This window comes from Aythya fuligula, chromosome 24 (genome assembly GCF_009819795.1).
Source record: "Aythya fuligula isolate bAytFul2 chromosome 24, bAytFul2.pri, whole genome shotgun sequence".
NCBI lineage: Eukaryota > Metazoa > Chordata > Aves > Anseriformes > Anatidae > Aythya > Aythya fuligula.
Genome location: NC_045582.1, coordinates 2,951,455 through 2,964,990, shown reverse-complemented (window position 1 = coordinate 2,964,990; position 13,536 = coordinate 2,951,455). Strand labels below are relative to the sequence as shown.

The following is a 13,536-nucleotide window of genomic DNA, read 5'->3' as shown; positions in this document are numbered from 1 at the left end:
AAGGCCCCCCTGGTCCCCAGGGTCCTCGTGGTGCTAATGGTGCTCCCGGTAACGATGGTGCTAAGGTAGGTGCGAAGTCTCTGCCCTCCAGGACATCTCCAGGAAGGAATTTTCTCCACCAAAGCGGCGCTGATTGCTCGCTAATTCCTCTTTTCCATCTCTCTTGCCCAGGGTGATGCTGGTGCTCCCGGTGCCCCCGGAAACCAAGGGCCCCCCGGTCTGCAGGGGATGCCCGGAGAACGTGGTGCTGCCGGCCTGCCAGGCGCCAAGGGTGACAGAGTACGTGTCCCCGAGATCCCGACGTGTCCCCTCCGTCCTCTGCTCGCAGCCCTGGCCCCTCCTGCAGCCGCTCGCCCCCCCCACCTGCTGGGGCTCCCCTGAGCAAAGCCGGAGCCACGGGGACGGGATGCTCGGGGACGCTCGTGTCCCTTGGGGACAGCCCCTTGCTGCGAGCTGGGAGCTGAGCCCTGCTCTTCTGCATGGCCAAGGAGGAGGAGGAGGAGGGTCTCAGCCCCTCTGGGGATGATGAAGACCCTGGGGTGCAGAGCAGTGGGGTGCAGAGCAGTGGGGTGCCCCCCCCGGGTTGGAGCTCCGCAGGTAACCCCGCTGTGTCTTCTCCTCCCAGGGCGACCCCGGTCCCAAAGGTGCTGATGGCGCTCCTGGCAAAGACGGTCTCCGAGGCTTGACTGGCCCCATTGGCCCCCCCGGCCCCGCTGGTGCTCCTGGTGACAAGGTAGGGACGTCCCTTGGCCGGACCCTGTGCCGGGGAGGTGGCCCTGCGCCCCCCGTGCCACCTCCTCACCACGGCTCTAACCTCGGGGTCTTTCCTCGTGTCCCCCTGCCAGGGTGAAGCCGGTCCCCCCGGTCCTGCTGGTCCCACTGGTGCCCGTGGTGCTCCCGTAAGTGTCCCGGCACCCCGAGGGCTGGCCTGCCATCAAGTGGCCACCCCTTGCCATCAAGTGGCCACCCCTTGCCGGCGGTGGCCGTCCCCTGCCCGGCGTGACGCCCGCTCTTTTGCCTTCTCCCTTAGGGTGACCGCGGCGAGCCCGGCCCCCCCGGTCCTGCTGGATTTGCTGGCCCTCCCGTAAGTGCTTCTCCCTCCCCCGTGGGCCTGATCCTGCACCATCATCACCGCCGTGAGCGGGGATGAAGCTGTGCCCCCCCCCCCCGCTCACCGTGCCGCGCTCTCCCGCAGGGTGCCGACGGCCAGCCTGGTGCTAAAGGCGAAACTGGCGATGCTGGAGCCAAGGGTGACGCCGGCCCCCCCGGCCCCGCTGGCCCCACTGGTGCTCCTGGCCCTGCTGTAAGTCGTGCCCCCCCCCTGCCCCACATCCCCCTTGGATCTGGCCCCTCTGTGTGGCTCACCCTCCTCTTCCTCCTCTTCCTCAGGGTGCTGTTGGTGCTCCCGGTCCCAAAGGTGCTCGCGGTAGCGCTGGACCCCCTGTAAGTACCAGCCTGGCTCTTGTATGGGGGGGGGGGGACGGGGCTGTGCAGCCCCCGAGGGATGGGTTTGGGTGCGTGCACCCATGGGTGGCTCGGCCCTTCCTGCCTCTTGCTCCCCGAAATGTGTGTGAGCACCCCAAAGCCCTTTGGGAGGACGGTGCCCGGAGAAGGGGGGGCGTCATCTTATAGGGGATGGAACGGATGGAAAAATGGGGGGGGGTACACTCACCCCCCTAAACCTGCAGCTGCTCCCCACCCCCAGGGATGAGCGCTCTCCTCCTGGCCACCGGCCCCGGGGCTCCCCGTGGTGGCCCTCAGCCAGGGGACGGTCCCCTGGCCCCGAACCCCGCGGTCGGTGCCAGGATGCGGCCCCGCGCCTGACTCCAGCTTCTCCCCCTTGCAGGGTGCTACTGGTTTCCCTGGTGCTGCTGGAAGAGTTGGACCCCCCGGCCCCTCTGTGAGTACCGTGTCCCCCCCCCGAAGGGGTGAGACGTGTGGCAGGAGGTGGGGGGGGGACAGGAGGGTGCTGGCACCGTGGGGATGCTGGGCACGGGTCCAGCCGGCTCCACGCGGCCGCCTTGGCCCACTTGGCACCGGGACGCCCCTGGCCGCCCTTCAGCCAGCGATGACGGCGAGGGGGGGGGCCCTGAGCTGAGGCATCAGCCTGACGGCATCACCCCCCCCCCACTCCTACCCAGGGTAACATCGGCCTCCCCGGCCCCCCCGGCCCCAGCGGCAAGGAAGGTGGCAAAGGACCCCGCGGTGAGACCGGCCCCGCTGGCCGCCCCGGTGAGCCCGGACCTGCCGGCCCCCCCGGCCCCCCTGGTGAAAAAGGCTCCCCCGGCGCTGACGGCCCCATTGTAAGTCACCCCCCTGACCCCAAGTGATGTGACACCTTCACGGATACCAGGCAGCGTCACACCCCACGTCCCTCGGTTGTCCCCTCCATCGGGAGGGAGGTGACGGCCGCTGCCACCCCCCTGAGGTGCTGTTTGCCCCCCCCAGGGCGCTCCTGGCACCCCCGGACCCCAAGGTATCGCTGGCCAACGCGGTGTCGTCGGCCTCCCCGGACAGAGAGGCGAGAGAGGTTTCCCTGGGCTGCCCGGCCCCTCTGTGAGTACCCCCCCGCGGGACCCCCACCCCGGTCCCCAGCTCACCGGTGCGGCCCCCCCGAGGCTGGGGGATGCTCCCCGGTGTCCGACGCATCCCCGCGTGCTCTCCCCTCTGTAGGGTGAACCCGGCAAGCAAGGTCCCTCTGGTTCTCCTGGCGAGCGCGGTCCTCCCGGCCCCATGGGCCCCCCCGGCCTGGCTGGCCCCCCTGGCGAAGCTGGACGTGAGGTGAGCATCGGTGTGGTGCCGGGGGGTAAAGGGTGGGGGGGGCGTGGGTTTGCTGCGCTGAGCACGTGCCGGCTCGTGGCACCCATGGGTGCTGGGGTCAACGCCGGTGCCACCCAGGACCTCGTTAGCGCGCCCTAACGAGGGGTCTCTGCTCTCCCCCAGGGTGCTCCCGGTGCCGAAGGTGCCCCCGGTCGCGATGGTGCTGCTGGTCCCAAGGTGAGTGCCCACGGCTGGGGTGCTGGGACGGGGCGCTGGGGCTGCGCTCGCCCGTGCTGAGCTCTCATCTTCCTCCTCTTCCTCCTCTTCCTCCTCCTCCTCCTCGCAGGGTGACCGTGGTGAGACCGGCCCCGCTGGCCCCCCTGGTGCTCCCGGTGCCCCCGGCGCCCCCGGCCCCGTCGGTCCTGCTGGCAAGAACGGAGATCGCGGTGAGACCGTAAGTGATGCTCGGCCCAAGGAGACCCCCACCCACCTTCCCCACCCCCCCGGTGCTCCAGGATCCGTCCTCTCCATCCCGTTACGGAGCAAGGGCTCCTCCTGCGAGGCCACAGCGGGGCAGAATCCGGCCCTGGGCTCGGCTCCCACCGCTAGAGGGAGATTCCCAGCCCGGGAAGGGATCGTGGGCGCCCTGCTCGGGGTGATGCTCCACCACCAAAAGTGGGGAACGCTCTGACCCGTCCCCTTCTCTCCCGTCCCAGGGCCCCGCTGGTCCCGCTGGCCCCCCTGGTCCCGCTGGTGCTCGTGGTCCTGCTGTAAGTTGGTGTCCCCCCTGCGTCCTCCTTCGTGCTTCTGCATCCCCTTGGATGCGGGGGCTGTGGCTGGCCTGGCCCCCGCTCAGCCCCTCTCCTCCTCCTCCAACAGGGTCCCCAAGGTCCCCGTGGTGACAAAGGTGAAACCGGCGAGCAGGGTGACAGAGGCATGAAGGGTCACCGAGGCTTCTCCGGTCTCCAGGGCCCACCTGGTCCTCCTGTAAGTACCACGGGGTGACGGTGGCCGTGGGTGTTGCTGCCCCACGTCCCGGAGCAGAGCGAGGTGCCAACGGGCCCTTTTCTCCTCTCTCGCTTTGCACAGGGCGCTCCTGGTGAACAAGGTCCTTCTGGTGCTTCTGGTCCCGCTGGTCCACGAGTAAGTCCCCTCCTGAGCCACGACCCCCAGCCAGGGTTGGGGCATCCTCCCGAGGGCTGCCTGGGGACACGGTCCCCGATGTGATGCTGGGGACACCTCCGTGCTCACGGCCTCTTTGCTCCCGTAGGGTCCTCCTGGCTCCGCTGGTGCCGCCGGCAAAGACGGTCTCAACGGGCTGCCCGGCCCCATCGGTCCCCCCGGCCCCCGCGGTCGCACCGGCGACGTCGGCCCTGTTGTACGTATCCACCCTGCTGCTGCTCGCCCGGAGCCTCCTGCCTTCGTCTGGTGCTCACCATCCTCCTCCTCCTCCCGCAGGGTCCCCCCGGCCCACCTGGCCCCCCAGGTCCTCCCGGCCCCCCCAGCGGCGGCTTCGACTTCAGCTTCCTGCCCCAGCCCCCCCAGGAGAAGGCCCACGACGGCGGGCGCTACTACCGAGCCGACGACGCCAACGTGATGCGCGACCGCGACCTGGAGGTGGACACCACCCTCAAGAGCCTGAGCCAGCAGATCGAGAACATCCGCAGCCCCGAGGGCACCCGCAAGAACCCAGCCCGGACCTGCCGCGACCTCAAGATGTGCCACGGCGACTGGAAGAGCGGTCAGTGCCCCGCGTCACCCTACGGTCATCTCACCGCTGTCCTTCCTACCTGCTCCTCACCTCCAAGTCTTGTGGCTGCTCTCACCTTCATCTCTCATGGGTCATCCTCACCTTCCTCACCTCCACCTCACCTCCATCCCTCTGATCTGCTCCTCACCTCCATGCCCTGTGCCCTCTACCTGCTCCTCTCCATCCCCTACACCCTCTACCTCCTCATCTCCATCCCTTGCACCCTCTCCCTGTTCCCCTCCATCCCTTGTACCCTCTCCCTGCTCCTCACCTCCATTCCCTGCACCCTCTCCCTGTTCCCCTCCATCCCCTACACCCTCTCCCTGCTCCCCTCCATCCCTTGCACCCTCTCCCAGTTCCCCTCCACCCCCTGCGCCCTCCACCTCTCCATCCTCCACCTCTCCAGGCTGCTCCTCGCCTCCATCCCCAGCCCCTCACCTCCATTCCTCGCCTCCATCCTTCCACCTATGCTCCATCCCGCTCCCCCCTTACCCTCCCTCGCCCCCCCTGACCCCGTCCCTTCCCCGCAGGCGAGTACTGGATCGACCCCAACCAAGGCTGCAACCTGGACGCCATCAAGGTCTACTGCAACATGGAGACGGGCGAGACCTGCGTCTACCCCACCCAGGCCACCATCGCCCAGAAGAACTGGTACCTCAGCAAGAACCCCAAGGAGAAGAAACACGTCTGGTTCGGCGAGACGATGAGCGACGGCTTCCAGGTGAGATGGGGGGCGCCGGGGGGGGGACACACGGACACAAAAATGGGGTGGGGACGATGAGCACGGCGGTGCCTAACGCTTCTTCCCTGGCAGTTCGAGTACGGCGGCGAGGGCTCCAACCCGGCCGACGTGGCCATCCAGCTGACCTTCCTCCGCCTGATGTCCACCGAGGCTGCCCAGAACATCACCTACCACTGCAAGAACAGCGTCGCCTACATGGACCAGGACACGGGCAACCTGAAGAAGGCCCTGCTCCTCCAGGGCGCCAACGAAATCGAGATCAGGGCCGAGGGCAACAGCCGCTTCACCTACGGCGTCACCGAGGACGGCTGCACGGTGAGCGCGGACGGGGGATTTGGGGAGGAGTTAGGGGGGATTCGTAGGGGTTTCGGGGGGATTCGGGGGGATTTGGGGGTCCTGACTGCCCCCTTCCTGCAGAGTCACACCGGCGCCTGGGGCAAGACAGTCATCGAGTACAAGACGACAAAGACATCCCGCCTGCCCATCATCGACTTGGCCCCCATGGACGTTGGAGCTCCGGACCAGGAATTCGGCATCGACATCGGCCCCGTCTGCTTCTTGTAAACCGGACCCCCCCCCCACGCGTAACAGGAGAGAGTAATAATAATAATAATAATAATAAAAAAAAAAAAAAACAGCCAAAAAAGGAGAAAATTTCACATGGACTTGAATTCGTGTCGGTTTCTATTCCAGCGTCTCTAAAATTATTTGCGTTTCCATAAAAAAAAAAAAAAGCTAAAAAAAAAAATCAAAAAAAGCATTAAACCTAAAAAAAAAAAAAAATAATAAAAAAATAAATGACTTTTCAAACAAAATAACCAGGAAGTGGGTTCGCTTGCTTGCCCTCCTCTCCTCCTCCTCCTCCTCCTCCGCGTCGGTCTGCCCTAAGCCCCGCGGACGGCACCACTCGGGCTCCCCGACAGCGCCGAGCCCGCGATGCTCACACCCCACGGGGCCGCCCGCGCCGAGCCCTGGAGCCGGGGAGCACCCGAACGCAAACTCGGGCCGACCTTTCTCCACTGGGCTCTTTGCTACTTGCATTTCTTTTTTTTTCTCCTTTTTTTTTTTTTTTTTTCTTCCCTGAAAGGAAGCCGTTTAACTCTCGGTTATAATCTGCTTCTTGTCGATGTTGGTTTTTTTTTTTTTTCCCCTCTCTCTTCCCCCCTCCTTGTTGTTTTTTTTTTTCTTTTTTTTCTTTTTTTTTTTCTTTTGTTCAGGCAGCAAAAATAACACAACCCCGAGCAACCCGCGGGGACCTGGGAGCCCGGAGCCGCCACCACCCCGCTTTTTGCAGCCGAGCCCCGGTTCCGCAGGGGGGAGCTCCCCGAGTCCACCCCGACAGCCAAAGCCCTGGAGCGGAGCAAACCGGACCCATCAGTGCATATTCTCCTTTTCTGGAAGGCTACCTCACAGCTGTGGTTTTGGTTAATATTTTTTAAATTTTTTTTCAAGTAGTTTTAGTATTTTTTTTAACTTTTTTTTTTTTCAGCCGTGCCGGGACTTTCCTGCCAGGTTCAGAGCAAAGGTGCTAAGTTTTGTCTATTTTTTTTTTTCCCTCTCCATTGTTGCTATTCTTTTTTTTTTTTTCCCCTCCGTTCAAGGTCCCCCTGGAGTTCTGGGGTTTCCTCCGCCCCCCCCCCGGGACTTTTGTCCTGATTTTTGCTCTTTTATTTCGGTCCCATTTCAGAGGCTCAAGTGGCGCAAAGCCACCGAGCCGGGGACCGTCTGGTGCTACAGACACGGGGCTGCCTGAACGGATGCAAGTCTTGGGTTGATTTTTGAATTTCCCTCTAGTTTCATTATTTTTATTTTATTTTTTTAAAATTCCCCTTCATTCTTTTGCTGCCCGGGTCGACTTGTGAATTTTCTAAAGGTGCTATTTAACCCCACACCCCCACGCATCCTGACAGCGAGGCACGGAGGCAAATGCAAGGTCGAGCCAAAAAGCCTTGGAAGGGAAAGGAAAGCACGGGGAAAGCAGCCCAGGCTCCCGGGCTTCACAGGTGGACTCCATCTCTGCTCTCATCTTCCAGCAGCTCTTTCTCCATCCATCCATCCATCCATCCATCCACACATCCATCCATCATCATCATCATCATCATCTCCCCTCGCTTCTCTGCCCCCCGCACCCTCCCAGCCTCTCTCCTCCTCTCTTGCCGTGCGGAGGGGCCGAACCCACCCCGACTGCCGGCCCATCTCCCGGCGAGGCGGATGCTCCAGGAGTCTGTACCTAGTTTGTATATGTATAATAATTTGAGATGTTTTTAATTATTTTGACTGCTGAAATAAAGCATGTGAAATGATCCGACAAACCTGTGCCGCTCGCGCCCTCGTCTCTCCCGCGCCGCTGGGGATGCTCGGGGATGGATTTGGGGATTGGGGTCGGGGAACGAACGGGAGCCCCCCTCGCCGTGTCCTCACCGCTCTCCTCCTGCCACGCTTCTGTGCTCCCGTCCTCACCGCCCGCCCCGAGCAGCCCCCACCGCCCCCCCCCCACTCCTCCTCCTCCTCCTCCTCCCCGCTCAGCCCAACAGAGAGGGGTGGGGGGACAGTGGGAGCCACCCCCAGAGAGCAGGGGGCTGGGGGGGGGCTGGGGAGGGTTTGGGGAGCACCCGTGGTCAAGGGGGCTTTGTGCTGTGCCCCCCCTCCCTCCAGGGTGGGAGGAAAGGAGAGGTAAGGGGGGGGGACGCAGTGAAAGGTGGGGGGCTGCTGGCACAAGGTGGGGTCACACAGCTCAGGGTGCCCCCACCCCACACAGCCAGGGATGCCCAGCAAAGCTGGTGTGGGGAGGGGGGGGCACAAGGACACAAAGGTGCTGGGAGCGGGGATGGGAACTGGGTGCGGGGGCTCTGTGCTCGCCGTGGGGTGCAGGAAAAGTGCCGTGGGGTGCGAGCACACTGTGGGGTGCAGGAAATGTATCATGGGGTGCAAACACACCATGGGGTGCAGGCAACGTGCCATGGGGTGTGAGCACGCAGTAGGGTGCAGACAACATGCCCTGGGGTGCGGGAAACGTACTGTGGGGTGCAGGCACACCACGGGGTGCAGGAAATGCGCCCTGGGGTGCAGGCAAGAGGTGCCCCCATTTGCAACAGGAGCTGGGTGCCCGCTCTAGCTTGCAACGGGAGCCGGCCACCCACGAGCTGTGCATGCACAGGGTGCCACGCGCCTCTGGGGGAAGAATTAGGGGGGGGGGACACCCCAAATCCGGGTGCAAGCGAGAGCAGCACACGCCGCAGCCTGAACGCCGCCTTCCTCAGCCCATCAATGGCTCCTCTTGTTCCGCCGTGGGGCCCCCGTGTTTTCCTAACCCCCACCCTGGCGCCTGCCCCGGTTGCTGTGAATGAGGCTCTGTCCTCGGGCAGAGCTACGGGGCCGGGGCACCCATCAGGGGGGCGGGCAAGGGGGGGGCTGAGCAGGATGCCTGGGGGACAGCGGTGGAAGAAGCGAGCGGAGAGAGCGGCGAGGGCTCCGGGGTGCTGCAGGTGAGCCGGGGGACGTCGGGGTGCTACGACAAGGCCAAGGGGGCTGCAGCCACCCAGCGGGGTCCCTGCGTCCCCAAATTGGCTTTCTGTGAGCCCCCCGCCCTGCTTGTGGGGTCACCGCGTGCCCTGGGGTGCAAGGCTTGGGGAGGGGGGAGCGTGGATGGAGGAGGGTGGGGAGCGGGTGCCCCCTGCGAGGAGATGGGGCAAAACAGCTGAGGAGGGGGCAGAGGGAAGCAGGGACCCCCCCCCAGACCATGATCAGCAACCAGGACCCCGGCCCCACAGCACTCAGTGCGTCCCCCCTCCAGCCCTGGGGGGGAGAACCAGCAAACCCAGTGCAGCAGCACCACTGGGATCTGCCCTGGCTGGGACAGGGCAAAAAGGTCACAATAAATAGCTCTTTTAGCTAAAACCTCATTAAAAGAGCTTTAAAATAGCTATTCTATATAAAATCTGGGGGGAGATGACAGCAGGAACAAGACCAGGGGCATCCCCAGTATCTTTGGGGCCACCCCCAGCCCTACAGAGGCTGTGCAGCGATGCTCAGGGCTGCACCCCAAAAATCCCACTGCCCACCCCCCCCAGATCAGCCAGGTTCGGTTGCTCACACGGGGAAATAAAGCAGAAAAACCACGTCTCGTTGCTAAAGCAGCACTTTACCAGGTAAAGGCCACCCCACGGCAGAACAGAGCTCAAAGCAAGCTCGTCCCGTGGAGGTGACAGCGACACAGCCACCAGTTACCTGGAAATGAGGAGAAAAGGGGTCATTCCTCCCCAAAAAAAGAAGGGTCAGGGTCCCATGGCTCCTATTTAAGGGTTTTAGCCACTCCCTGAGCCAGCTGGGGCAGATTAGGTCGGGTGGGACGGGCGTAGGACCTGCTCTGCCCCCTCCAGCACACCTGGATGGTGGTCACCACCCCCAAATAACTGCAGATTCCACCCCAAAATACCCCCCGCGCAGCCTGGTGGTGCCATGCAAAGTCACCCCAAAGCCCTGCACCACCCTAAAGTGCCAACCCTAAAGTGCCACCCCAAGGTGCCACCCCGAGGTGCCACCCCGGTGCCAGCGCTCACCGCTGCTGCGGGATGAGGGGGGCGCGCGCCCCGTCCCCGCGCCCCGGCATGGGGTTGATGCGCTGCCCCGTGCGCACGTTGAACATGGGCAGGGTGGAGAGGGGCCGCGGGACGTCCCGGCTGCTGGCCATGCTCCTCAGCTCCTCCGTGTCGCCGTGGATGGTGCTGTGGTGCACCAGCTGGATGCTGGGGGGGCAAGGGGAGAAGGGGAATGGGGCGCAGAGCCACCCGCGCCCCTTCTGGGGAAGGGGGTTCTCGGGGGGTTCTCCGCGCCCGGTGTGAAGCTGGGGGAGGATGGTGAATAAAGCGGCTCCTGGTGCTCCAGCCTTTGTCTGTGTGGGGTTATTGGGGGTGGGGGGTGGAGGGGCGGGGGTCCTTTTGGGGTGGGGGGAACTTTAGGATTTAGCTCCCCCATCAGCTGGCAGCGGCTGCTGCTCCCTGTCACCACCCCGTCCCTGTGCCCCCCAAATTGTCACACCCCAAGCACCACCCCTCCCAACCCCGTGCAAACCCACAGCCGGGGCGCAGGGACTTACTCAGATGTCTCCAAGTCCCGTTTTTGCCTACAAAATGGAGCAGAAATGGGAAAAAAAAAAACAAAAACAAAAAAAAAAAAAAAACAAAAACAAAAAACAAAAAAAAAAAAAAAAAAAAAACACAAAAACCAGATGGTGAGAAGTGCTGTCACCACCCCCGGGTTGTCCCCAAACCGCGAGCGCTGGGGAAGGGGACACCGAAGTGGGGTGCCCCGTCGGGGAGGGGGGACCCCGGTGCCCTCCTCTTGGGTTAGGGGTGCTGGGCTGTGCCCCCCCCCCCGTGCCCGACTCACACTCCCTCCCGGCGGCAGCACATGAGGTGCCCCAGGAGCAGGCAGAGCAGCGCGGCCACCGCCAGCGGCACCAGCAGCGTCAGCAGGAAACCGGGCAGGAGGTCCTGGGCGGGCGACTCGGTGGGGGGCTGGAAATCGCCCCCGTCCTCCAGCACCCCGGGACCCCACACCGGCCCCGGCGTCGTGGGGGTGGGCAGGACCTCCAGCTGGAATTGAGGAGGGGGTGGTTAAAGGGAAGAGGTGGGAACGTCGCCGGGGTGGCGGGGGCGCGGGCACGGGGGGGTCTCACCAGGGTGAGGTTGCACCAGCGGATGGCGAAGTGGGGCGCGAAGGTGTCGTAGCAGGAGGCGAGGGGCTGCTGGCCCAGGTGGCAGAGGAAGCGGCTCTGCGGCGAGGCGGCGGCGGCCAGGCAGGGCGAGAAGGCGTTGTGGGAGCCCACCTTCACGTACACCCTGAAATTTGGGGGAATTTGCCTGGAGGGGACCTCCAAAACCCCTACGTGGGTGCCTGGGGGAAGGCAGGGGAGAGCTTCCCAAGTGCGACCCCAGGCCAGGCAGCCGGGTGGCGGCCCCCCTACCCCTCCTTGCGTCCCTCGATGGGCAGGGGCACGCGGCCACCGCGGTCCAGGGCGGAGGTGACGTTGATGATGCTGAGGTCGCTCTGCTCCCAGACGCCGGCCGCCGCCTGCCCAAAAAGCTCCCGCGCAGGGGCTGGCAGCAGCTCCTCCACGTTCCTGTTCCCCACCAGGAACTCGCTCTGGAACGGCGGCTCCCCCCCTGCGGGACACACACGGGACACCTGTAGGGACCACCCCACACTGGGGGCTCGGGGGTAGCGCATTTTGGGGGGTGCTCAGCCCTCACCTGGAGCGGGGACGACGGCGAGGACGAGCCGCTGTGCCACCGTCTCGTAGGTGAGCCGGTTGTACGCCAGCACCTGCGGGAGGAGGAGATGCCCCGGGCCTCGAGGATGCCAATTCCCACCCCCGGGGGCGCGCACCCCAGCACCCCGTGCCGCCCCCTTGCACGAGGCCGTGCGCTTTGCACGAGGACGGGCGCTCACCTCGATGATGTGCGTGCCCACCTCGGCGGCCGTGGGGCTGCCGTAGAGGAAGCCGGGCTGGTGGGCGCCACGCTGGGCGAAACGCAGCCACCGCGGGAGGTCGGGGTGGTCCAGGAGGTGGGCATGGAAGGTGATGGGGGCGGCTGTCGGGTGCGGGGACACACGGACATGGGGACACGGGACACACGTGTGTCATCCGGGGGGACCCCTGCCCCGCAAGCCCTTCCCAACAGGGCGCTCCCCGTGAGGAAATTGGGTCCAAGGAGGGTCCTGATCGCCTTTTGGGGGTGAATAACCCCAAATGGAGGTGCCCCCCCTCCCCAGCCCGGCAGTGCTCGAGGGCAAGAGGTCCCCGAATGGATGTGGGGGGATGGACAGACAGATGGATGCTAGGAGGGAGGGAGATTTGGGTCACGCCTGCTGGGGGCAGGAGTAAGCCACTGCCCCCATTATCTGGGTGTTCACACACATAGGGGATAGTTCTGTCCACCCCAGCCTATCCCCCCGTCCCCCGGACCCCCGTGTCCCCACTCCCCTTGGCCTGACCCTCACCATCATCATCATCCTCGGCCTCGTCGAGGAAGGCCTCCTGGAACAGCTCCCGCTCCAGCTCGTGCACGAAGACGGCTCCGGTCTCGAGGGAGACGTGGTGGTCGGGGAGGGCGGCCCGGGTGCCCCCCAGGACCAGGGCTGCGGCCAGGCACGGAGCTGGAGCCGGGGCGGGGGACGCGGCTCCTCCCTGCCTCAGTTTCCCCATTGCCCAGCACCCCCGTGGCACCCACAGCCCCCCCTGGGGCGCACGTCCCTGTGGTGCCAGGCACTGGGACAGCAGGGCAGGCTATTTCTGGGAGGTGTTGGGGACAGGAGAGGGGACAGGAATAGGGACAGGGCCAGCACCTTCCTCTTCCCCTATACCCCCCCCACAAAGTGCTCCCCCTCGATCCCCAGCCCTCCTGGCACCAGGGACAGGACGGATTTATTCAGCTCTGCTCCCCCATCCCCTCCCATTCCCTCCCCATTCCCTGCCCCATCCTGGGGGTCCCCCCCATGCCCTCCCTGCCGGGGGGGGGTCCCCCAGGCCCGGCCGTGTCCCCAGGGTGGGTGACGGGGCTGCCACTCGCCTGCCAGCACCCAGACCCGCAGCAGCTCGGGCGCCTCCATCTTCACCGGGAGCGGGGCCAGCGCCTGAGTGACAGCAGCAGCGGGGCTGGCTGGCCCGGGGGGGCCCAAATTGGGGGCACGGGGACACGGCGGGGACCCTGCCACGGCCACCTCCTGCCAGCCTGGCCTCGTGCCACCGAGTCCCTTTTGCCCCTGGGGAGGAGCGGGGACACCAAGTGGTGCGTGGTGGGACCCCGCTGCGCCCTCTGCTCTGGGTGGGTTCGTCCTGGTGCCACGGCTTGTGGGGGTTGGGGTGGCAGTGGGGGCACAATGGGACATGATGGGGCACAACGGGACAAGATGGGGCACAACGGGACAGGATGGGGCACAACAGGACACTGTGGGGTACAGTGGGACACGACGGGGCACGATGGCTCATGGCAGGACACCGCCGGGCACAAGAGGGGACAACGGGGCACAATGGGGAACAACGGGGCACAACGGGATGTAATGGGGCACGGTGGGGCACAGCAGGGCACAAGAGGGCATGGGGGGCACAGGAGGACACAACGGGGCACAAGTGGGCATGGCTGGGCACAACGGGGCACGACGGGCACCATGGGACACAACAGGACACGACGGCACGCGACGGTGCACAACAGGTCACGACAGCACAGTGTGGCACATGGGGGTGGGGGGACATTTGGGGACAGCTGACCCCCCCCGCCAGCGT

At 64.9% G+C, this 13,536-nt stretch overlaps 2 protein-coding genes across 2 annotated transcripts in view; one reads left to right on the top strand and one right to left on the bottom strand.

Annotated features, from left to right (window-relative positions):
• Positions 1–5,987, top strand: part of COL1A1 (collagen type I alpha 1 chain) — a 171,680-nt gene extending 165,693 nt beyond the window's left edge. The window contains exons 2-22 of the mRNA XM_032202532.1: positions 4–65; positions 172–279; positions 626–733; positions 846–899; positions 1,031–1,084; positions 1,196–1,303; positions 1,390–1,443; positions 1,847–1,900; positions 2,142–2,303; positions 2,449–2,556; positions 2,674–2,781; positions 2,944–2,997; positions 3,107–3,214; positions 3,477–3,530; positions 3,640–3,747; positions 3,850–3,903; positions 4,031–4,138; positions 4,219–4,501; positions 5,041–5,231; positions 5,325–5,567; positions 5,670–5,987. Of these exons, the coding sequence (XP_032058423.1) occupies positions 4–65; positions 172–279; positions 626–733; positions 846–899; positions 1,031–1,084; positions 1,196–1,303; positions 1,390–1,443; positions 1,847–1,900; positions 2,142–2,303; positions 2,449–2,556; positions 2,674–2,781; positions 2,944–2,997; positions 3,107–3,214; positions 3,477–3,530; positions 3,640–3,747; positions 3,850–3,903; positions 4,031–4,138; positions 4,219–4,501; positions 5,041–5,231; positions 5,325–5,567; positions 5,670–5,816 (2,330 nt within the window). The 3' untranslated portion in view covers positions 5,817–5,987. The remainder of the gene's footprint in view (positions 1–3; positions 66–171; positions 280–625; positions 734–845; positions 900–1,030; positions 1,085–1,195; positions 1,304–1,389; positions 1,444–1,846; positions 1,901–2,141; positions 2,304–2,448; positions 2,557–2,673; positions 2,782–2,943; positions 2,998–3,106; positions 3,215–3,476; positions 3,531–3,639; positions 3,748–3,849; positions 3,904–4,030; positions 4,139–4,218; positions 4,502–5,040; positions 5,232–5,324; positions 5,568–5,669) is intronic.
• Positions 5,988–9,807: 3,820 nt separating this feature from the next.
• On the bottom strand, positions 9,808–12,863 carry SGCA (sarcoglycan alpha). Its single transcript, XM_032202895.1, has 9 exons — positions 12,824–12,863; positions 12,255–12,392; positions 11,703–11,845; positions 11,504–11,576; positions 11,218–11,416; positions 10,930–11,092; positions 10,641–10,846; positions 10,348–10,374; positions 9,808–9,997 (listed from the first exon to the last, which is right to left on the bottom strand). Exons 1-9 carry the CDS (start codon positions 12,861–12,863, stop codon positions 9,808–9,810), a joined length of 1,179 nt encoding a protein of 392 aa, XP_032058786.1.
• Between the last annotated feature and the right edge of the window lie 673 nt (positions 12,864–13,536).

Excerpts from the sequence above, each read along its gene's own strand:
- SGCA (XM_032202895.1), bottom strand. The coding sequence starts at position 12,863 with ATGGAGGCGCCCGAGCTGCTGCGGGTCTGGGTGCTGGCAG. Across the intron at positions 12,393-12,823 it reads GCGGGTCTGGGTGCTGGCAG|CCCTGGTCCTGGGGGGCACC; the intron begins GCGAGTGGCAGC and ends GCCTGGCCGCAG. Across the intron at positions 11,577-11,702 it reads TGGGCACGCACATCATCGAG|GTGCTGGCGTACAACCGGCT; the intron begins GTGAGCGCCCGT and ends CTCCTCCCGCAG.